The 24,614-nt window shown below is 38.0% G+C and overlaps 1 protein-coding gene across 2 annotated transcripts in view; it reads right to left on the reverse strand.

The window, feature by feature from the left end:
* Window positions 1-473: 473 nt before the first annotated feature.
* Window positions 474-24,614, reverse strand: part of mdga1 (MAM domain containing glycosylphosphatidylinositol anchor 1) — a 245,884-nt gene continuing 221,743 nt past the window's right edge. The window contains exons 17-18 of one of the 2 annotated variants that reach the window (XM_030123136.1): window positions 9,799-9,907; window positions 474-2,884 (exon numbers count right to left, since the gene is read on the reverse strand). In XM_030123136.1, the coding sequence (XP_029978996.1) occupies window positions 2,799-2,884; window positions 9,799-9,907 (195 nt within the window). In that variant the 3' untranslated portion in view covers window positions 474-2,798. Of the gene's footprint in view, window positions 2,885-9,789; window positions 9,908-24,614 lie in introns of both variants that reach the window. The other variant, XM_030123127.1, reaches the window with a different exon arrangement.

Genomic DNA, 24,614 nt, shown 5'->3' on the forward strand with positions numbered 1-24,614 from the left:
AACTTTTCAATAGTTTTATTTTATGTGCATCAGCTTTAATTATATGATTTTATGTCTCCCTCTTTAAACCGGAGCTAAATATTATCACACAAAGCCAATCTGAAAATAATGGATGTTACTTAAAAAAACATAATAATTAAAGTATTCTGTTATAATCCAATATTAAGATTATTAGCAATGTGTGGTGTTTAGTTCATATTGAGTGTATTAATGCACAAATGAAGCTGCTCTGTTTATTCGTGTTTAGTTTGTTTCCCCAAAATGCTCAGACCATTAAAGGTATTTTAACAAATGCCTAAAACATTTCTAATACCTTATCACAAAAATGTGGTGCTTGGATAATCTTAATCTAATACAAGAGAGCTACATTTACAGGAAAGATGTCACTGAAATTCACCCCTTGTATCAGCGGCGTCAACCCGACGTCACGTTAATTTAGGATGATACGGAAAATAATTTTACAATCTTGTGAATTTCTTTACAGTACCTTTAATAATACAGTACTGCCTGTGGCATTTCACATATTGTCAGTCTAACATGTCCTCCAAACGCCTGTGGAAACCAAAACCTAGACAATGGTACAGTTTCATGTCTTAATCATAAACATGACAAATGATGACAAATGAATAATATTATTAACATATAAAAAAAAAACAAAAAAAAAACAAGTGCAATGATTAAATGAATGTGACATGAGACAGACACAGTTACATAAACTGTAGTGATTAACACTTACTGCACACTGTAATGAAGCAGATCAATATAGATACAGTTGATAAGTTACTGAAGGAGTGCAGCTTTTTGAGATAAATTGAAATCTGATGCAGCAAAATTCAATACATACTATGCTGTGAATGAGTCAAATGGCTGCAGCTGTAATTGTGAACTTACATAAACAATAAATGCACATATGACTTTAAAATCAGCCTCATAAATGAAGAGAGATGTTTAAGCTATTTCGTTTTCTGCAGACTGAACTAAATCTTAAATGCAACCATAAACTACTGCATATACTGATCTCTAGATATGAGTATTGTGTAACTTTATCAGTCATATCTATGTGATTATGAAACTTGTGTACACTAAGACAGACATTCAATGGTAATTAAACAATGACAAGAAATCTGATATGAAATTCACATTTGCGCAACGAGATTGTGAAAATCTACTCCATTGTTCATCAAAATGTGTGAGAAATTCATCCGTGACATTCAACACCAGGAACCGCTCTGATCTTACACTCAGCGGAACTCGATCCAGGACCTTTTCTTCACCCCCGTGCCTTAGCAGACAATGTTTGGCCCTTTGCAGAATACAACCATAGCTACTGTGTTAATGTAATGGTCTATGTCTGCATCCGCGTGTCCAGAGGTCGGAGCTTGACGGCAAAGGAACAGAAACGTGTAGGGTGGATGTACCCTCAGTAGATTTCCATTCACAGATGAGGCATATGGTTGAGGAGATGAGTTTGCTAGAAAAAAACCTGCATAACTGAGTGTGTATTGTAATGTGTCCCTGTGTGTTTTCAGTATGTGTAAAGAAACATGGAGTTTTTTTTTGTTTTTGTTTGTTTTTTTTTTATCCAGGCAGCTTGGGTCTTCTGTAGACAGCCTGACGAGTGCTCAGTTCAGGTACTGGATCACAAATCAACTTCTCTTCATAGACATTAACATAGTAAGTTATACTCATCGGCCTATTACTCATTGCCCTTAATCCTTAAAACGCCATAACAAAAGAATCCAAAAGCAAAATATCAAAAACATTGAATATGTCTAACAAATTGCAACATCACATAATAAGTAGAATAAAACTCAAAGGAACAGCAGAGGTTGTATAAATGTTGTGCTTCTTTAATTTCACTTTGTAAAGTCCTCCACTGTCCTAGTTGTGTTTTAGTTTAAACTTTGTTATATTTAATATATATATAGATAAATGTACACGTATAATCCGCACTGAGGTTCGTCTCTTGTGGCAAGCAGAGGGCAAGCAGAGAGGCTACCAGGAGCACCCTTCCTTTTCCTCTGTGTCTGGTTTGTCCTTTCCTCATCATTCATTTGTTTATTCATTCATTCATTCATCTGGGTTTTTTTTTCTGTCTTTTTGTCTTTCGGTTGCTCACATGTTCCCAAAGGTTCAGGACCGAAGTGAAACTGTGTCTGTGAAAAAGAATGATTTTTCCCGCTTTGTCTTTCTCTTTCACTTTCTTCCTGGAATCCCTGTTCCCTCGTTTTATTCCCTCAGGTCCTTTGTCATCTTTGGTAGAGTGTCCGACACTTTGGTGTGTCTTGGGAATAGGGTGGAGGAGCCGTCGAGGGGTTTTGGTTTGGGGGAGGTGGCGATACATGAGAGGGTGCACACATGTACGAAGAAGGTTAATTACACGGAAGAAAAGGTGACACGCTGACATGGATGAAGTGAATCTAATTAGATTAATTGAGTGAATAGGAGAGAATATGAAGCTCAACTGTCATAAATCATTAAGTATGTTCACCTTAAATACAATATGAGTGTCAGTTGGTTATACTGTGTCTGAAGGGTTCAACGATGGGGAAATATTCAAACAAAGCACGAAAAGACGAAGTAGACTGAGACTTAGTGTTACCGTCTATGTCTGCTATCTAAGAAGAAGGAAGAAATGGATGCATGGGGGACAGAAAGACGAGTGGATGAGGACAGACGAGGAAGAAGGCAGGAAAACAGAGGAAAGGCCAGGGAGAAGGGTCGGAGAGAGAAGTAAAAGAGTGCGAATCGGGGCAGTGTCTGTCAGTGCAGACAGGTATTGTTGTTGCAAGTGCTCATCATCTGTAGAGTAGCAAAAGGAAGCAGGAGAGACCAAAGGTCAGCCAGCTGGCCAGTGGGAGTGAGTTTGATCCACCAATCAGAACTACAGAGAAATAAGAAGAAGACAGGAGAGAGATCAGAACAAAGAACAGAAAATATGAGTCACATCTATTCAGAGTGTCAGGTTCATATACATACTTAAATCAAACGCTATCACTCAAAGGAGTCATGCTGAGTAATAACACTGGTGATTTTACAAAAAGAAAGGAGAAAAACATCTAATTTTAGAAAAAATCTGACATCAGAATTTCTCCAGCATTTTGAGTTATGCACAACTAAATATTTAGTCATCACTGACATATCACCCCATTGTTTTATTCTGTAAATTCTACAAATACTATAAAATGATCAAAACTATCAAGTGATCAAATTCAGATGCTTTCACTGGTGGAGCCCAAAGTGATGCAGAACTGAGAGCTGGGATTTTCTTTGGGCACCATTTTAGAAAACCTACTAGTGATCCTATGTGTCCCTCAAAGCTCAGCTCTAGAATTAAAGATAATTGGGTTCATTTAGACAAGTGGTGCAACATTTCCTGGGCGACCACAGAATTTCAAGTTATGATCAGATATTTCAGGACATGTTAAAAGCATATGGATAGGTTGCACAATGTTGCTTAAATTAAAAATTATTTAATCGTATTATTTTTTTAACCACATTTCATCACATCATTTTTGCCCCATACAGTGGAAGTGCATCAAAATATTTCTAAAATGCAAACCAGAGACCAAGGGAGTGAAATTTCAAACATGGTGGTGGCGATTGTTTATTCTCAAAGCAGGAAACTGTTGTAAAACAAAAGAGCAAGTGTCTGAAACATTTCTGATCAATTTTGAGCTAATTTAATGGCCACTTGGGTTAATCTTCATTGGGCTGGATGTTAATATGAATACACAATAAAAGATGTTTGTGCAAGATTGAAATTTTTTCTTCTATCATGCTGGAGAAACAAGCATTGCTAACAACATTCCTGATTTTCTCAAGATCAAATGACTTCAAATTCAACCCTCATTTATTATCATTTATTATCATCATTTGGTGACGATAGACTTCACATATGCTACATTTAATTTTAAAAGTTTAAAAGAATAATCATCAAGCATTTTACTCTTGATTTTATCCATTCCTGAATTTTTGTCTTGGTAAAGTATTTTTTTTTTACTGTATATGTAGCTTTTCTGTGTTACATGTAAGCTGCACTGCAAATAAGACCTTGACAAACCATAGATTAAGTGTATAATTGTAAATGCATATCTATTTGTGTCTTTATGTGCAGTATATAAATGCAGAAACATAAAAGGCTCCATGTCTATAACTTTCTTTTGTGTAATAAGCAGTGGTGTAGCCCAGGGTATACGATGGTATGCGGCGTATACCTACTTATTTTTCAGTCAGAATTGCGTATACTCACTTATAAATCTCCCTGAATGTGCACCATTCACTAGTATCTGAGCCAAACTGCCTATTTTTCCCCCTAGGATGGTGAAGCCATGACCCGCCCTACTCTGCCTCTAATTGGCTAGTACTCGCTGCCTTCACTGACTAGATTGGTTAACTTCAGGCATGAGGACTGATGAGCCAATCAGAGGCAGAGTAGGGCGGGTCATGCTAAGGAAAATATTGCTAATTGCTGTGGCCACCTTTGGAACCTGATTGGACACCTCAGATGCCAGTGCTACCCCAGTTGATTGACAGGTCACTGCATGTCTCTTTGAAAGATGCGCAATTATTGGAAATGTGAATGAGAAAGGCGGAATAAACGTCTTTCAAATGAGTGACACATAATGAGAGAATCTACTTTCATGGAATATATGATTCTGAGGTAAGTTTTAAGGCAGTTTCCAAATGAGTCACTGTTTTAAACATTTAGAGGAGAAGAGATTTTGTCACCAATAGTGAAACTGTGTGAGTAGGCTAACGTTATGAAAGGCTGACTTTATCCTATGTTTGCCTCATGTTGAATACATTTACATTCATGCAGCCGCTTCTGTGACCAGTAATACCTACAAACTGCTGCTGATCAAATCATGATAATTGTATAATAGTGAGCAAATACTACTGACGGATATTTGGGTAAAGTAAATAGAGTAGTCCTATATGTCACTGTTCTGAAAACAGGGTGTTTTTCTGAACTACTTTGAGAAATTGAGAGTATACCCACTTCTCCAGGGATCACTACAGCACTGGTAATAAGTAACACCTTTGTAAGCATTTCAATATTCAGTCACCTCAGACGAGGAGTGGGTAGAAGTTTTGAAAATAATGTTTTATCAGTTAACATGACATAATAAACAGGAAAATAAGAATGCTGAATATATGAGGTCTGAATGTGTAGACCAAATGAAGAAAAACAGACTCTTCCATTTAACTGGGAAAAGAAACAACTGGCGTCATCAGTGCATGTGATGAATTTTCTTGAGTTCTGTCTACGGGATGTCATTGAACTGGAGTTTCTTATTAAATTTCTCTTACATTGAAGTCTCAGAAAAATATGCTGTCTCAAACTACACATGCCTGAAGTAAATCAACAACAAATTACAAATGCAAGTTTTCATACATTAAAAGGAGGCATTAAAGAGGTCAGTATGCTCTCATATCAAGGATCCATCCTGCAGGCAGAAAAATCAATATTTATTATATAGCTTTTACCCGTACACAGCACGCACACATACATTCACTTTGACACACAAGCTCATTTAATATAGTTTGCAGGCATCTGCTTGAAGTAGAATGTGGTATTTTACATTATTATGTGTCTGTTTTTGCTAATTCCTTTCTCATTGTGTGTGTGTTCCTTCTTTGAACTCACTGTACTCTGTCCTTCTTCTCTGTTTCTGTTCAAGTCCTATAAGGTCTTGTGAAGGACCTTGATGGTTTATTTCAGTAATTACATGTTGGCATTAGAAATACAATCATTCATTCCATATAATTGCATATTTATGTGTAAAGTATAGGAGTATGATTGCATAAACATTGCATTCCTTTCAGTCTGCTAATGTATAATAAGTCTGATGGTACCAGCACTACATACCAAGTTAAATAATAGATTAAATCAATACAGAGATGCTTCAAGTAACAAATTATTAAATACATCAAATGTAATCATTGAGGTTCATGTCATCTATTATGCTCCGTTGTGGTTGTGTCCATGTCTATATAATGTTACACTTTTCCAACTTGCATATGCATCATTCTGACTGAATGGTCGGCTGACTGTTTTACCTTTTTTCTGATCAAAATGAAATATGACAATCTGTCAAATTAAGTTAATAAAAGAGGAACAAAAGGACTATGAGGAAACGTGATACTCCAGTACAGCAAATAGTACAAAAAACACTAAGAAGAGCTAGTTCACTGACTTTTTTTTTCTCTACAAACACACACAACTGAGGAGGTAGAGCTTTGTACTTTCTGCAGGTGGAGTTGCACCAAACATGTCAGAGATGATCATCTTTCATTTGTGGAAGACTGTAGGAAAACAGTCCCCTGTGCGTGCACATAATTAACCTGAAGAAAATGTGTGTGTGACAGTGCATATAGTAGTGGAGCCAGGTGTGTGTTTTTGTGAGCTTATGTGCATGCATACAATTCTCCACTGAAAACTTGCTGGTGGATGAAAGCACAGGTCAGTAAGTGTGTTTGTATATGTAATAGACACAGCGGTGATGTATTAGCTGGGTTAGGCTGCCAGACTCACCTACTCCTTTACATCTTGTGAGATACAGAGTAGCGAAGTCTCATAGGAAAAGTGCACTCAGAAACACATTCTTTGCCTCCTTCCTTCATTCCCTCTCTGTCACACGCACGCACGCACGCACACACACACACACACACACACACACACACAAAACCCTGTGACAGTTTGGTGATCAAAGCTGTTATGGATGGTATGTATTGTGCAGTCAAATCCTCTCCCATTGCATGTCTACTTTAACCTATTTATCATCTAATTACCTTATTTCTACAACCTTTCACATAGTTCATTAATTGTGGTAACATATTTCTTGTAGTCTTGTTTTGTGGTTTGTTTGTTTGCTGCCCTTAGGGTCTTTCAGTGCTCATTTGTATGTACAAATGAGCACTCAAACTTTTATGATAAGAAAAGAACTTAGTTTAGTTAGGTCAGTGTGAAAATGACCTTTTACAGTAAGATTCATTCTGAAGTATTACAAACATACAGAGGTTTTAAAAGCATTCACATTCATTACTCAGGTAGAAGTATAGATACTAGGGTTTAAACAGACTTCTGTAGAAGTTGAAGTATCAACTTAAGCTTTTAACTCAAGTAAAAGTGTAAAAGTACTGGTTTCAAAACTATTTAAAGCATAAAAGTAAAGGTAAGGGAAAAAATGCCATTAGGACAAAAGCTTAGGCAGCTGCCACAGGGGTCTATAGTGCACTACCCCACCTCCCTCAAAAAACATTTTTCTAAAGGCGTTAATGGCTATAATGTTATATTAAAATGTTAATGTTGGAACATTTGGGATGCACTAGTCTACCTGTTTCAGCTGCATATATGCCCATTGAAAATGAAGGTATTTTAGTCCAATGCAAATGTATTAAAGAACCATATATGAGTTACTACTCATATATGCTGAGCATTAACATGTGTTTCATGGAGCAGAAGATATGATGATTAGTTGAATATAAGTATTGGAATGGTGCAAAAAGTCAGGTACAATGGATCATGTACAAACCAATAGGGTGTCAGAATGGTATATGTTTCTACTTCTCATCCAACCACAATCAAATTCACTCTGTCCAGATGGCGCGACTTATGTGGATATTTTTTTTTTTTATTTGAACGATGAAAAGCTGGAATGAAAACAAGCCGAAATGAAATAGGAGTAATGGGGCTATTTTTAAAATGTAAGGAGTAGAAAGTACAGATAATTGTGTAAAAATGTAAGGAGTGGAAGTGAAAAGTCAGCTGAAAAATAATTTCTAGTAAAGTACAGATAACCAAAATGTCTACTTAAGTAAGGTAACAAAGTATTTGTATTTTGTTATTCGACACCTCTGCAAACATAGTATATACAATAGATCATAAACAGCCTTCAGTTGCTATAATACATTTTGGTTTGTATTTTTCATTAATTATATTCATCTGAAGGAATCATACCTGCTGTTGTAAATGTATTTTAATCCTCGCTCTAATGTTCATTTTACCTCCCCAACTCAGCAGACAGATGCATTTGTGTTTCATACAGTGGCAGACTCTTCAATCGCCTGCCTGATAATTACCCATCTGTCTGCACTGTATGTCTCTGCCTGAACAAAACCTGCAGGACATACATGCACACGCACATGCACGTTCACAGAGCTCAAGAGCTTTCCTCTTCCTGTTTACACCTTCATCCATTATTTACTTCATCCGCCAATGTCTTTACATGCACATATGTGCGAGATCACACACATCCAAATAAACACCTGCAAACACACTCATACTCAGGCTGGGGCTTTGAGGATGTAAAAGCAAGATTTTAATAATTCACTTTCTCATTTTTTTTGTGATTTCTTTGACTGTATTACTTTCTTTGTAATAGGTTCAAGCTCTGAAAAAACTGTGAGCGAGGCTTTGTGGGTTTTCACACCACATGTTGCTTGTTTTCGTCTGTCAGTCAAAATGCTCTAATTGATGAGAGTTTATATCGGAAACTTATTTAGCTTCTTAAATAGTGGCATTTCTAGAAAACTGTCTCCACGTCAGGTGAATTGCCAGCAGGTAATACTCTCCTCTTATTGTTACTGTGTTGCCATAGGACCTCTTTCTCACACACACACACACACACACACACACACACACACACACACACACGCACACACACGCGCACACACACACACACACACACACACACACACACACACACGCACACACCCATGCATCTTTTCTGTCATTATTTGTTTTGACCTTTTCTGTTAGTTTCCTCATCACATCCACACCCCACAGGTTGATCTCTCCATACATTTACATCTTTGCTCCCCTCTACGGCAACGTCAGCCCTCACTGACTGTATTCTGTCCTCTGTGTTATGGCCAAATCACTCAGTTTGACATTAGTGACGTAGAAAGTCTGAGGACATGGTGCAAAAACTATTGTTTTATTCGACCAGGGCCTGATAATGTTAAATGCAGGTGCTATTCTTTCTGTCACAGCACAGACATGACTTAGTCTCTCAGCTTCTTTCCCTCAAGACATTTTTAAAAAAAAATCCTTATCTCTATTCAATTTGTTTGTCCTCTATCACTTTCTAAAAGTAACAAAAGCTTTAAAAGATGGCGAGCACTGTGCAAACTTATACCAATAATAAATGTGAGTAAAAGGTTAATAGGTAATGAAAAGACAGAGGAAGTATGCAAGATAATGAAGACGAGGTGAGGTAGAAGTGGTGTAGGGTTGAAAGTTAGAGGATAAAAAGATGAAGAGAAAATGTGAATACTAATAAAAAGATAAAAGAACACTACAAATGATGATGTGGGCCCTGATGGGCTTTCAACTTGCCTCCATGCCAGTGCCCTGTGGTGTCCACTTGTCTCTTTCCAACTCCCACGCTGACATTTTATCTATGTTCCATAGTTCTATACTTCTCTCTTTTTGTTTCTTTTCTCTTGCTTCAGCAAAAATACAGCCTCTATCTTTTTTTCTCTTTTTTTTGCTGGCTTTTGGTTTATTATTACCAATAACATTCTGTAATCAATTAATTTCAGCTCATTTCAGTTCAGCTCTATTTAATCTTATTATCCAGCTTGGTATTGACAGTTCAGCTGAACACATAGAAGACAATCAACGTCTTTAACGGTGAGGAAGGTCGTCCTCTTTTCAGCTCCCCCAGTGTACTGTGTTTTTATACAGAAGGGAGGGTCAGGAAGGGAAAAAAAAATATTTCCAAATTCTACCGTGTATCTCTCTGAGTTTAACTTCTCTCAAAAAGTCATATTCTAGCTTACCTGTCTTACCTGCGCTGGCTACAGTGTTCTCCTGCTTGCACTTCCCTAAGGTGATGGACACATCGTCAATGGCAATATCCCCCTCGAAACTTGGGCCTCGAATTCCTTCAAATACAATCTGGAAAAGGAAAGGACACAGACAGACAGACAGAAGCTGTTTCAAAATCTTAAAAATATTCTCTCATGGTTGAATAAACATTGCTATGCTTGAAGAACTGTATAAAATGGCTAATAATGCATTTATATGAGTGAATACTATAGGTAGTAGTATTCTTCAAGTTCTTTATTATCCTATAATCTTTGTGGATCCAAAACAAAATGGAACAAGAGATTCATCTGAAAACTTTCCAGGCGACTTCCCCATTTTCACCACCAGCCATCTGGTTTTGACTGACAGCCTAATTACTGTGGTGTACCAAGGCACCAAAGGCCCATCGCACCCAGCTAATCAAAAACCAAGTGTATTCTTTCTGGAATATAAGACGAAAAAAAATGCAAATAAACACGGAAACTTTGTTGCTCTAAAATAACAACAAAAGCAGCTCCCACAGCTGTACTTATTAACTTCAGACTTTCTGGACTGTAATGAAAATCATTTTACGGTGTTATTAAGTATTTTCACCACACTGTGTGTATTGTAAGCACTGTACTAAGTGAAATTGTTAAATCTTAAATAAGAGATGTTTAATTGAGTCGTTTGATCTGCCAACCTTTCCACATTCTGCCTGTAAGCCACATCTGCATGCATACACACCCGCCATACATGAGCAGATGCATGACTGGAGGGGTGGCAGATATGCATGACTGGCTTCACTTTAAAACCTCCATCTGTTAACACCAGTGTGCTGCAGTACAGTAATACAAAGTATTTAACCCAGGAGGCAGGTGCCTGTCATCAATTTGCAAGTAAATGTTCCAAGCCAGAGAAAAGATCGGCTCATTTAACCTATTTCTGACTCAACAAAGAGGAGAGACTGACCTGACTCACTGCTGACACTTTCCATTACCTTTGCCTTAATCTGCAAACATTCACCTGCTTGTACTGAAACATCCATATTAAGTGATGAACAAAATTTTACTTTGCATATGACAATATCTTATTCATTGCTGTGGACAAGGACAAGCATTACTACACGCTTGTGAAGTAAATTTACCAGTTCACCTTGGCAGATGAATCAAGAAAATCTGGGTTAAAGGTGAATAGAGAATACCTGAGGGGACCAATGTTTCGGAAACCTTTGTGTTTCCTTGATTTACTCAGCGCCAATGAAATGGAAGGAGGTCACAGATGGGCAATCAAAAGCCTGTTCCTCCTATTAGATTCACCATACACTCCTCTGCAGCTGATAACTGTGAGCTCTGCTTCTCTGCCGGGGACTGCGTATAAGCACAAACTGAATGGCCTCTGTGTTTTTGCTGTAGACACAGAAACATTGAAATGAAGAAACAGATAGCTTGAGTATTTTCCATCTGTTCCCTCTCCTCATCTAATAGGGACGCCTTTCAATTACATCCATGAAGGAGACAAAAACAGAAGAGCAGTGCATGTACTATCTCTTTTCCACTTGAACCTTGAAAATGATTGGTAGTGTGAAGGAAAAAGAGACAAGAAGTGCACTCAAATAGCCTGGATGGGTAAATCTAGTCAGCTTATTTGCAGAAAGGGGCTTATTTAATTCATTAGGCAGTGGGTAGCAGTGAGGGAAATTCAGAGATAGTTGAGGGAAGAGGCTAATTGGTCAAAAGGCCATGGTTGTCTAATTTAGACAATGTTGTTACTGCACTGTTTGGCTCCAGTTAACATTTTGTTTTTTGTATTTTCTTTTTCTCATCCTATTTTCTATGTAAATTTGTGACAGCAGGAGAACTAGCCTGACACACCTCAGAATCCTAGCTTACACACATACAAACACACCAACACTGATGGCCAATCTAAAGCTACACATGCCTGCCTCTGTGCAACTGCCAGTATCTGCATTACAAGTCACAGAAAATACACCCAATTGCTTTATAATTAGAGGCAATGAGAAAACTAATTGCAAAGAAGCCCACAGAATACCACTGGCCTTTACACATGAATATAAAGTACAAGAGTACAAATAACAGTATGCCACAGTACAATCATATAAAGTATAATCATTTCCTCAAAGACATCAGACAGAATTGCAAAGTTTGAATCAATGCAATATCCATCTATGCAACATAGGATTGCAAACTACTGATTTCATGTGTATGCTTTTGCAGAAAGAGTCTTTTTGCATAGCACTCAACTATTGCTACTTGGTACTATAGCATAATAGAAAATAATACAGATTCCCTTTTTCATATCTAACTGGTGTCTCACTTGAATTCTAGCTCTGTGTAGGACATCACTTGTCATGACTGAAGGAGCCAATGTAGAATTTTAGACCTGTTCACATGTTTGTTTTCTGTCAGGGCCAAACACCATCAAGTGTGTTTTACATGAATAAGCAGAAAAACACATTGGATCTCTTGGATTTAATGCTAATTATTCCAGGAGGCCTAAATCAATTCCAGGAATTTCCTGGCCAAACACTGGGTTGGCAACCCTACAAAGAATGCCTTTCAGCCGAGGAACCCTTTCAATTGCTCTTGACTGACAACACGGTTCAGCTTTCTCAGTGTAGAGATGTAAGTCTTTTGGATGTCAAAATGGGGTCGCTAACCAAAAATAGATGCTGTAGTATTGAACTGAATGTACTAATACTTAGTAATAAATTAACCAAAAAAAAAAAAAAATCGCACTGAATATTTTTGAAAAAATATGTTATCTCTCAGTTCTCACTTCTTGTCATAACACTGCGTAGTATGTGTGAGAAAACCTGAGTGAGATAGGCAGCTTGTGAGCGTGTGCGTGCATGTGTGTGTGAGAGTACAGGATCAAAGGGTGTACAGTAAAGTGTCAGGTTGGAGTTGTGAATGTGTCGTTTTGTCGAGCCTTGTAACCTTTAATGTTCCCATTGATGTGCTGTCCACATACCAGAGGGGACACAACCGTGAGAGAGACACAAAAAGAGAGAGAGAGAGAGAGCACTTTGAAATACCAATGCAGAACAGAGTTGGTGTAGTGACAGACAAATGTGGGTTGGCCTGGTTTCCAACAAGCCCCCCAGGTACCAAACACTGCGAGGAACACAGATGGCCACTGGGTAATCCACAGAGAAGCGAATAGGGACACAAATAATCTACCACAACATGTTACCTCTTTTTGCTCAATTGACTTTACGTGCATGTGTAATTTCTGCTTTATAAGATGATGTCAATGAAAAGCCAGCATCGAGGCCAATTAGGTTTCTTATTAGACAGACACGGCCCTCTGAGTATTGTAAGAGCTGCTGGAACTGGCAGAAATCTTATAGTTAGTGATGTGATGGCACAATAAAAGGATTAAGAGAGAAATGACCACAGATAAAGCAGAGACATGAATGTGTATGTACAACTCCATTTCGATGCAGAAACCCATAGAGTGGCAGTTTCCTTTAAATGAATGTACAGCTTGAATATACTGCACATATATGCAGTAATCACGGCCCGCGGGAAGTAAACAATCCAAATTTGATGTTTCCACAATCACTGGCTCTGCCGTTGCTCACTTTAAAATCCATATATTAATGTGAGCCATTGGCTGGGTTACAGTCCTTGTTTCAGAGAGGCAAAAAAGGAGGCTGTTCTCAAAGACGTCATTACTTTTGTTGGATGGAGCACAAAGAGAGGGGAAATGCAGAGACGAGTGGCAGCACCTCAAAGGCCTTCGGTGTATGCAGTCAGTGAGCTGTGGAGAGCTAGAAAGTTTCCGTTCTCTGTGGACATGCTCTCAACATGAAGCAAAAATGAAAAAAAAAAAAAAACATCAATGTGCAGACCCTCCTGCTGTCTATGTGACCAAATAACATTAACATCAAAAAATCAATCCACTAGGAATTTAACTAAATTAGAAGATCCATGAAGGCTAATATTGCAAGCTGTTGTTCGGGGCGAAAAAAAAAAAAAAAAAAAAAAGAAATATATGTCAGACATGATGACTTTACGCTCCATAACTTTATTAAGATCTGAGCAGTGACCCGGAAAACCCACATGGGGAGCCTTTCTGGACAGGTCAGCACACATCAGCTGTCCTAAATTTAACACTCCCCCTGACCTTAAAGCTTCAGTAAGCAACCTGTCTTTTATGTCATTGGGTGGAAATTCTATAATAACCTTTCAGAATAATGTAAGTCATGAGAGACTCCTGTACCTCATCTTGGCTCAGTGTTCAGGGTGTAGAAAATCTTGCTTGGGCCTGAGGATTGCGGTCAGTCACCAGACTTTTCAGAGTGGGGGTATAAAAATGAATGATTTAATGACCAGTCACTGTCAACACTCTGTCAGATATTTTGGCTTCAGGTTTCCATAGTGGCAATAAGTTGTCTATCTTTATATCTTTATATACACTGTACCTTAGGATAGAGGAGGGAGCTGCAGTAGGACAATGCGTATTTTCAATTCTGACATTTTTCCCCTGACAGTTCTGCCAGCGGAAGCTTTAAACCAACCTGTTTTTGACAATACTTGGTCAACAGGCACATCTTCAAGTAATTTCAACTATATTAAATGTTACTGATTCTAAAAATTAACCCTTTCATGCATAGTGGTTACTACAGTGGACAGTTATTCTACAGCTGTTCATGCTTGCATATTCATGGATTTTGTTGTTTTAGTTGCATATCAGCCAACACACTGGACACTTTTGCATCATCCCATACACTGCAACTGATAACATTACTGTAACTTTGCTGTTCTTGATAAACCTGATCTAACATGTTTGAGTGCAAATCAATTCCTTGTTACTGTTAGGGTTAGGTTTTGCATATTATCTCCATGAAATGAGGAATGACTAGTATTAGAGTATGTTAAAATGTAAGAAAATATCAAATGAGCAGTAAAATGTTTTTATTTCATAGTTTTCTCACAGTATATCTGTAAATGCATGTTTCTTTGCTTCCTCAAAAATTAAACACATGGTATCTAGCATAGTGGACATTTTCTCAACTCCATGAAAAATAGCTTCATAAAAAATGTATTTGCATTGTTTTTTTAATGCCTAAAGAAGAATAAAATCACTTAAGGAAAAAAATCTTGATTAAGGTTCTCATAATTCATGCATGAAAGAGTTAAATGCACAGGATTTGTGTTTCATTTTCTACTCATGTTTTCAAATTTGTGCACTAAAAATACTTTCGTAACATCATAAACAAATCTGTTTACCACATCTTAAGACTGTCTGTTAACCTAATGTCAGATATAAAAAATGTATTAAAGCTTATGTTGATTAAATAATTCTAAAAGGCATTCTTCAGTGCTCTTCAAGGACTTTTTGTGGTATCAGAAGTTTCATGTTAAAGAGCCAACCAGTATAATATGCATCAAAATCTTTCACAATCCAAATCCATGTGAATACACAGAAAAAATCCACAGTGTCTGGTTTCCATTTAGCTACAGCCAACAGGTACTTGCATCATATACCTCAATTTTGGCAACATCTTCACAGATCCCTGTCTTCTAGCACAATCCCTGATCATCCATATCAATCACTCTCTTTACTGTTGGGACTTTTAGATGCTGCAAGCCAAAAACATTTGCAAAATGAGGCTAATGGAGCCTTTCTTTACAATTTCAACTTGTAGAAAATAAGCTAAACGGTCAAAAACAACCACAGCAATTGTGTCAGGTAATTCCCATTGTCAACAGCAAACAGCTCAATCATTATTATTGATTGTCAGGAAACCTGTATTTCCCAGAGAAAAGATAGAGATTGAGAGGGAAAATAAGGAGCAGACAGAGAATAAGTGAAGACAGCATAACTGGAGGGAAAACAAGAGTGGAGGGTGGCATGAGATGCAGCCAAAACAGGTAAAAGAGGATTTTGTGGGGATGGACTGGGGGGAGAAAACTTGAGAGAGACAGACAGGTTTAGGATGGAGAGAGAAATAACATTCACCGTCTTATTTAATTTCATCAGGCCCCGAGGGAGTGTGAAACATAACAGAAAATACTAAGAGGGGTGGAAAAGTAAGAAAAGGAAAGAGAGAGAGAGAACGAACAGAGTAACAAAGTATGCTTATCAGCTTGACTCCTCTGGCTGGTGCTGGGATCAAGGCTGCATGCTCTCTACATTATTTAGCAACTGTATTTGTAACACTGCGGTGGTTAGTGTGTTTATTTGTCTCTGTGTGTGTGTGTGTGTGTGTGTGGGGGGGGGGGGGCAGTAGTTATATATGTGGGTGTGCGGTCCATAACTAACGTAACTAACGCTGGGGTTAAATGAAAGTGAAACCTAACATGCTTTCAACGTCTGACTCCCGGCTTCTATCCCTCTCTTATACAGTGGATCTTAAACAACGATCTTCACATCTTCTAACCTGTATCCACTGGACCCCCTCCACATCAATTTGTCACATTAACCCCCCCTTCCCGGCACCCCAGCTTGCATATAACGTTATTTCCAGGCCAGTGATGTGGACCCACACCTGAAATCATCCGCTGAGACGGAGACTCCTGCATATTTCCTCTAAGTGAGTGTTTTGGGTGCCGCCGAGTCACCATGAGACTGAATCCTGTCCGCTGATTGGCTTCTGAGGCACACGTTCGGCCAATGAGGACTTTCATGCACCTCTCCGTCACCATTTATGCACTGTCCATTTGTTTTCTTTTCGAGACAATATGAATACTCAATGTCTTGTTTGCTCCCAGTGTGTTTCCTGGGAGGTTTGGTGGGACCCCGTAACATAAATCATCACATTTTAGGGTGAAGGCTTCCATTAGAGTTATGGTTTACTGTGTTATGACGATACCTGTGTCAGAACAGGTGACTATAGACCTATAAGCTCTTATTGTGACATGGCTGAGGGATATGATAGAGTAAAGACTTCCCAGTAAATGAGCTCGCCTGTTTTCACATCCCTGATCGGAAAGGAGACGGTATTGACTGACTTTCAGAAATAAGAAGATAGACAAACAATGACGTCCAAAACAGTGTTTATGGTACTGGCTGCCTGTTTGAGAAAGCCTAAACCAGAAACTGTGCATACAAAGCACTGGACAGTAATGACAAATACATGATAAACAGAGTTGTGCAGGGAAGAACACTCTGTACTGTTGGCCATGCTAGAACTTCTGTTAAGACATCATGGTTGTTGTCCACTATGACACATTACAGGAGGTAGGGCTGGGCGATATGGGGAAAAAAATCATATCTAGGGGTGGGCAATATGGGCAAAAAAACCCCAAAAAATCTTGATTATTTGTTAAAATTTCCCAATAATGATAAACTGACGATATCCTTAAAATGTGAAGTTTTTTCTTTCTTTTTCTTGTTTGTTTGTTTGTTTGTTTTTTACAAAAAATGCTGAAAAACTCTACTTGTTTACTTGGACATCTATGGATAGACAGCATTTCAGAACAACAGCTCTTGCTTGTTTTTAAAGTGCTTCATACATCTTCTGCAATACATGTGTATGTGTGTGTGTGCGTGTGTGTGTGTGTGTGTGGGGGGGGGGGGGGGCAGTAGTTATATGTGGGTGTGCGGTCCATAACTAACGTAACTAACGCTGGGGTTAAATGAAAGTGAAACCTAACATGCTTTCAACGTCTGACTCCCAGCTTCTATCTCTCTCTTATACAGTGGATCTTAAACGACGATCTTCACATCTTCTAACCTGTATCCACTGGACCCCCTCCACATCAATTTGTCACATTAACCCCCCCTTCCCGGCACCCCAGCTTGCATATAACGTTATTTCCAGACCAGTGATGTGGACCCACACCTGAAATCATCCGCTGAGACGGAGACTCCTGCATATTTCCTCTAAGTGAGTGTTTTGGGTGCCGCCGAGTCACCATGAGACTGAATCCTGTCCGCTGATTGGCTTCTGAGGCACACGTTCGGCCAATGAGGACTTTCATGCACTTCTCCGTCACCATTTATGCACTGTCCATTTTTTTTTCTTTTCGAGACAATATGAATACTCAATGTCTTGAATGCTGATTTGACGATGTACAATTTTACATTATTATCGTAGGGGATATATATCACGCACCCCTAATCATATCACATTATTTTTTTCATGTCAGATGATATCGATATATATCACAAAATAAAGCAAATCACTATATTTGTCAAGCTTAAATTTTCCATTACTGAAAAGTTAGATGTGAAGACATCAGAAGGTTATTTTTGATTTAAATATGTTTTATTTTCTGTCAGAGGTTGAACATGATGTGCTGAAGAACATAATACACCTGTTTCAGATAAATAAAACAGGTACATACATTTAAAACGAAACTAAAAGTCTGACCAGTAGGCAAAAGCTTTCACGTTTTAAATGAGAACACAAACAAAACAGATCATTAAATTTCTTGGTCAACTCTAAATAAATAAAATCTTCCTGCCAAAAAGGTTCGTGTGGAAAGGCGAGTGTTTGTGTTCCTCACATAGGCTGTATTTGTTTGGTACAACTCCAAATTGTACTGAAGACCCCGAACTAAAATGATTCAGTCTAACAGAGTGCACCGTCACATCCCTACTATTCACTAACATGAGGGTGACTGGGTGTGTGGTCTATTTAACTTTATTTTAATTGATTATTATTCATGTTTTATTGATTGTTTTAATTCTAATTGTGTGTTTTTAACCTGTCTCTTTTCCATTTTTGTAAAGCTCTGTGAATTGCCCTGTGTATGAATTGTGCTACACAAATAAATTTGCCTTGCCTGGCCTTGGTCAAATTTTCTCCTGGGGGAACACTCATTATCTCCCACTGCAGCCCAAACAATAGCGTGCGTGGTGCGGCTGCTCTTACGCCTGTGCTGTGTGCGTCAACCTAACTTGACACGGCTGTAGTGTGATTGGTTCAGTGCGGTGCTACTTAATTATGATTGGCTGTTCTTATGTCTGTCAAAACATCGACAAATGAATTCTATCGAAATTGTATCGAGCATGTCTCATATTTCTATCGAGGAAAAGTTATTTTGCGATATATATCGTTATCGTTTCATCGCCCAGCCCTAACAGGAGGTAAACTTGATTGTTTAGAATGCATGATGTCCACTGTTGTTTCCACTCTACATGAAGGCCTATAACACCTGGAAGACAATAACTGTGAAACTATGTTCAGTATAATTCAGTGTAAATAAAAAGTAGAAAATATTTTGCATTCACTACTCATGATGTGAATACATATTACTGTCTGAAAGCTTCCTTACCAATTTAGGCACGTAACCTTGGTAACCAATCCATCTCACCTCTACTGACATCGGTGTAATACCACAGACTGAGCAGATAAGTGTATAATACTATACATTCTACCAGCATCTGTGTAATAGTACTGATGAGCCAATACTAGGCTTTGTTCACCTTCTGTTATTGTCCATTGTTGCCATGACTGCATGGCATTATGGGATATTTATGCTGGAAAAGTGTCAGGATCTTGCATATTGTAATATTTACCCCAAAAAAGTATCTGTTGCACAGACTATGGGTTTTGTACTATGGTGTAGGACGTACTGTTTTCATCCACTAATTGACATGTGAGTATGGAAATACTGACACAGCCTGTGTCTTTAGGAAAGTTCATGTAATGTGCATGTGCTTCTAAACTAACCCTTTCATGCATGAATTATGAGAACCTAAATCAAGATTTATTCCCTGAGTGTTTTTATTTCTCTTTAGGCATGAAAAAAACAATGCGATTGAAACATTTTTTATGAACCTATTTTTCATGAAGTTCCAAAAATGTCCACTCAGCTTGATAACATGTATTTACTGATATATTGTGTGAAAACTACGAAATGAAAACATTTTTAATGCTGCTAATCTGCTGTTTTCTCACATTTTAACATGTTCTAATAGTCACTACTCACTTCATTGAGATAATATGCAAAAAAAAACCTTTTTGTTTAAAAAAACAAAACAAATGTTGATTGTTGTTTAATAACAACAGTAAGCAATTGATTTTAACTCAAACATGTCACTGCAGATCATGTTTTTCAAGAACAGAAAAGTTACAATAATGGTATGAATTGCAGTGTTTAGGATGATGCATAAGTGTCCATTGTGTTGGCTGATATGGAACTAAAACAACAAAACCATGAATATACAAGAGAACAGCTGTAGAATAGCTGTCCACTGTAGTGACCACTATGCATGAAAGGGCTAAATATATACAGTATGTGGGAGTGATGAACCAGAGTTCATATTGACAAGTCAACTTGGCATTGCAGTTAATTATTCTTCATTTGTTTGATTTCCTATGTGACAACTTGATGGCATATGTTTAAGTATCTTCTGTCATTACATCACATAAAAACCTGTCAAAGAAAACAATTTTCAGGACTCTTCAGGGTACTGAGGAAATGTGCCTTACAATCAAGAGCAGGAGAACACTCTCCCTCAACCTCTGACACTTGGCAGTAATAGTTCTCCCCTCTCCTACACAACAGTCCTACAACATCCTCTTATCACTGGATTGAATCACCAATGGACCAATGACCTCTTGCCAGCCTCTACGTTCTGTTTACTGGGCCCGGATGTTCAGTTCAGATTTCCACCCAAGAGGCTGCACTGGTGACACATTTAAGTAGTTTATGGCCTCGGACTCTCAATACAAGAACAGAGAAACTAACTAAAACCCTCTGGACTACACTTTATCATTGTGATGAATTAGAGAGAAGGAAAACCATGATGATAACTAGAACAAGATGCAAGAATATAAACACATACGGTCACAACAGCCAGAATCTCCTCAACATGTCAAACAACTATGCAGCAACAGTTTTAGTCAGTGTCACAAAAACAGAGAAGGATGTTTTTCACAGACTCAGAGGCATAATTTTGTCTATTCTACGTAAAAGTCACATGTTTATTTTATGGTATTGTGGTGGTCTGACCTTTGCATTAACTGTCATTTATATTTACATTCAAGTTATTTGTTTCTCATTATTAGGGCAGCAATGCAATTCCCAAATGATGTATTAATATTTTTAAATCTGATTATGCACCTCTGGAGACATCAACCAGATTGTTTTCATATAGTTGACTAACAAAAGTTTATAAAATATAGATGACAAAGGCAGAAGACTGAACAGTGAGACTATGCTAACATGTAAAAGATATAAAATAGTGTAACCAAATTCAAGAAAACAATTTTTTTTTTTTTTTTGCCAAAAACTTTATGTAACACTGTTCACTTTGGGTTTCCAAGCCTTGGAACTGCATGCATCTGCCTGACAATAAATGTCTCATTTGGTCTGGCAGTGCTATCTTGGGAGGAGCCCCTGAACACAGCATGATGCTCTGTAACAGGCCCTGCCACAGTATGAGCACTTCTTAATGAAGGTAATTATTACTTAAGTGTCCAGGGACAGTTGTTGGCTGAGAGGTATCTACAGCTGGGTTATGCTCAAAAAATGATTCTATTGCTTTTAATGTGGTTAAAATGTCACTGAAACTCAACCCAAAGGATTTTACAATTACCAAATTAATAAAAATGAAATTAAAAAACAAGCAAACAAAAAAATAAAACCAACAACTCAGTATTGAAAAGCTTAAGTTAACCTAATTCAACTAACAACATCCAGTGTGGATACAATACACTACAATTCTCCCCAAAAACTAAATGCACAAATGAAATAAAGCAAATAAGTACATAAAATGATAAGAATGGATCAGATTTCTATAGTGCTTTTCAAGGCACACAAAGGGCTTTACATTATTGATCCATTATTCATTCGCTCTCACATTCACACTCTGGTGGAAAATTAAATAACATAAAAGCCTAATCTAATACTAAAGGTGTAAACACCATATATGCTTAATTTAATTTACCACCTCACTCAGAGTTTCATGTTTCCCTGTTGTCATTGGATGTATGTGTATCTCACTTCATCCAGGCGTTTTGGTCTGCACTAGTTGATAACACCTTTGGAGATCAAAGATGAACTGAAGGGCTCCCAGGATCCCAGTTCCCTGATGTAAAACCATGATTTCTGAAGCCAAGATCCTGTTGTGACTGCACAGAGTGCTGCCACATTCTCCAGCCAACCAGTCTTGTACCAAAAGCATGTGTAAATATTGACCGATGCTCCATCTACACTGCTCAAAAGATACAGTCATTTCAAAATGTGGTGTAAAATTTCAGTTAAATTAATGATTCTTCTCAGCGAACAGTCACTTCAAGAGTACGGCCATTTCACATCAATATTCATTCATATTCAACAGGTTCTTCTATGATTTAACTGAATAAAATAAACCTGCTTTTGTTCATTAAGTTTGTCTTTTAATACATTGTTTTTGTCTTGTCTGTTCAGTTACTGCCGAGTTGAGGCTACTGAAAATATGCGCTTTCCTTCTGCAGATAGTGATGGCCTGATGGTGTTTCAACCAACTGTGAAAAAGTGAAGCCACTTGTCCAAGCTTCTGTGAGGAGCCACGGAGGAGAGCATTAGAGAAAGATCTTAACACTAATTCCAAAGCATTAGAAAGTGATAAAATGGGATGAGAACCACTAAGAAACAACTTTTAGAGTCAGAGAAAATGACAAAGTAACAAAAATTAGAAGCACTGTTGTTTTCACCACTGGACACAGCTCTAAATGAAAAAACGGTGTTTGATGATGACATCGCAGTGTTTCTTCTACATGGGTGAGTTTGACTATGAAGATTATGAAGGTATAAAGTTCAGACTAAATGGTGACAGTTCTCATCTTACTTAGGCGATTTCAAATAGATCTTTAGTGCAGCTATTGAGGGGATTTGTGGTTATATTATAGCTTTAGTCTGTCTAAAAGATCTAAACTAACAGAGCTATAATGTAAACCATCACCTAGTGCAGCACCTGATTATACGATAGAGTATTAATTTGATACATTTTCAAACTAAAAAGTGAGATTTTGCATGAAGAAGAAACCCTGATGACACGATAACATAGACGTGTAAACAATGAGCTTCATATTTTAGTCAGTAGTGATACAGGCTCTGGATACATGGTGATGATTCGTTGGTGGGTTTAGTGATTGTAAATGTTTTCTGTTATGCAACTCCCCCCTGCTGTGGAGAATTTTGAGTATCAATATTACATATAAACCCCCTTTAACAGCTTTCAAAAGTAGAACATGAAACTAAAATACACTAAAGGACAGAGGTGGGAAGTAAATAAGTATAAGTACTTTGTTACTGTACTTAAGTAGACTTTTTAGGTATCTGTCCTTTACTTGAATATTTACTTTTCTGGCAACTTTTTACTTTTACTCCCGGCATTTTTGCATAAATATCAGTACTTTATACTCCTTACATTCTCAGAATAAGCTTGTTACTTTTTCAAACTAAACAAATGTGACAGTAGGTAAAATACGTCACTTCAGAGGGAAAAATCAGTGTGGTGGAGAGAAGGAGCACAGGCTGTGACCAGGGTCAGTACCAGAGTCCTGTACAGGGTCAGTACCAGAGTCCTGCACAGGGTCAGTATTAGAATCCTGTACAGGGTCAGTACCAGAGTCCTGTACAGGGTCAGTACCAGAGTCCTGCACAGGGTCAGTATTAGAATCCTGTACAGGGTCAGTACCAGAGTCCTGTACAGGGTCAGTATTAGAGTCCTGTACAGGGTCAGTACCAGAGTCCTGTACAGGGTCAGTATTAGAGTCCTGGACAGAGTCAGTACCAGAGTCCTGTACAGGGTCAGTACCAGAGTCCTGTACAGGGTCAGTATTAGAGTCCTGGACAGAGTCAGTACCAGAGTCCTGTACAGGGTCAGTACCAGAGTCCTGTACAGGGTCAGTATTAGAGTCCCGTACAGAGTCAGTACCAGAGTCCTGTACAGGGTCAGTATTAGAGTCCTGTACAGGGTCAGTACTAGAGTCCTGTACAGGGTCAGTATTAGAGTCCTGTACAGGGTCAGCACTAGAGTCCTGTACAGAGTCAGTACCAGAGTCCTGTACAGGGTCAGTACCAGAGTCCTGTACAGGGTCAGCACTAGAGTCCTGTACAGGGTCAGTACCAGAGTCCTGTACAGGGTCAGTACCAGAGTCCTGTACGGGTCCACTTTTTACACACTTTTCTGCCCATACCCACAAAGAGGAGTACCATGACCCAACCAGTGATTAAACACATTGTCTACACAGTAACTCACTTTTCAGGGCTTTATTTTTGGCTAAAACCCACACCATCAATAAATCTCTAACATGTGCTGCTCAATGACACCTTTAACCGTATATAAGCAGAGGTGACATTCACTTCAAAATTAAACAAACAAAGCTGTGGATCAACCACAGTGAAATTAGATGATTATCATCACTAAATGTCCTGCAAATTATTTTCATCCATGAATCTTCTTTTATTTTTTCCTGTCTACATTTCGTTTAATTTTACCCGTGCCCATACTGTACCTGTGAAAATTCTTATAATTTTTTTTTTTTAATCTGTCCCTGCATGTTTTTGGGGGTTACCTGATGGGTACCAGACCTGGTGCAGGACTCTGGTCAGTACCATTCACTGTGGAATGAGAAAACAGAAACTTTTATGATTTTGCCTGGTTAAATAAGTATTGTTTCATTCATGGCAAAAAATGCAGTTTTACTTTTTATTTTTGTACTTTATTACAATTGAGAAGTTGTATTTTTTTTTACTTTCACTTGAATCAGTACTTCTACTTTTACAAGAGTATTTTTTTCACACAAGTAGCTGTACTTCTACTTAAATACATTGCTGCTAAAGGGTAATTAGGGAATTTTTGCACACTGAAAATATAAAGTAGATCCATGCAATAATACACTAAT

The sequence above is a fragment of the Sphaeramia orbicularis genome, chromosome 3 (genome assembly GCF_902148855.1).
Source record: "Sphaeramia orbicularis chromosome 3, fSphaOr1.1, whole genome shotgun sequence".
NCBI lineage: Eukaryota > Metazoa > Chordata > Actinopteri > Kurtiformes > Apogonidae > Sphaeramia > Sphaeramia orbicularis.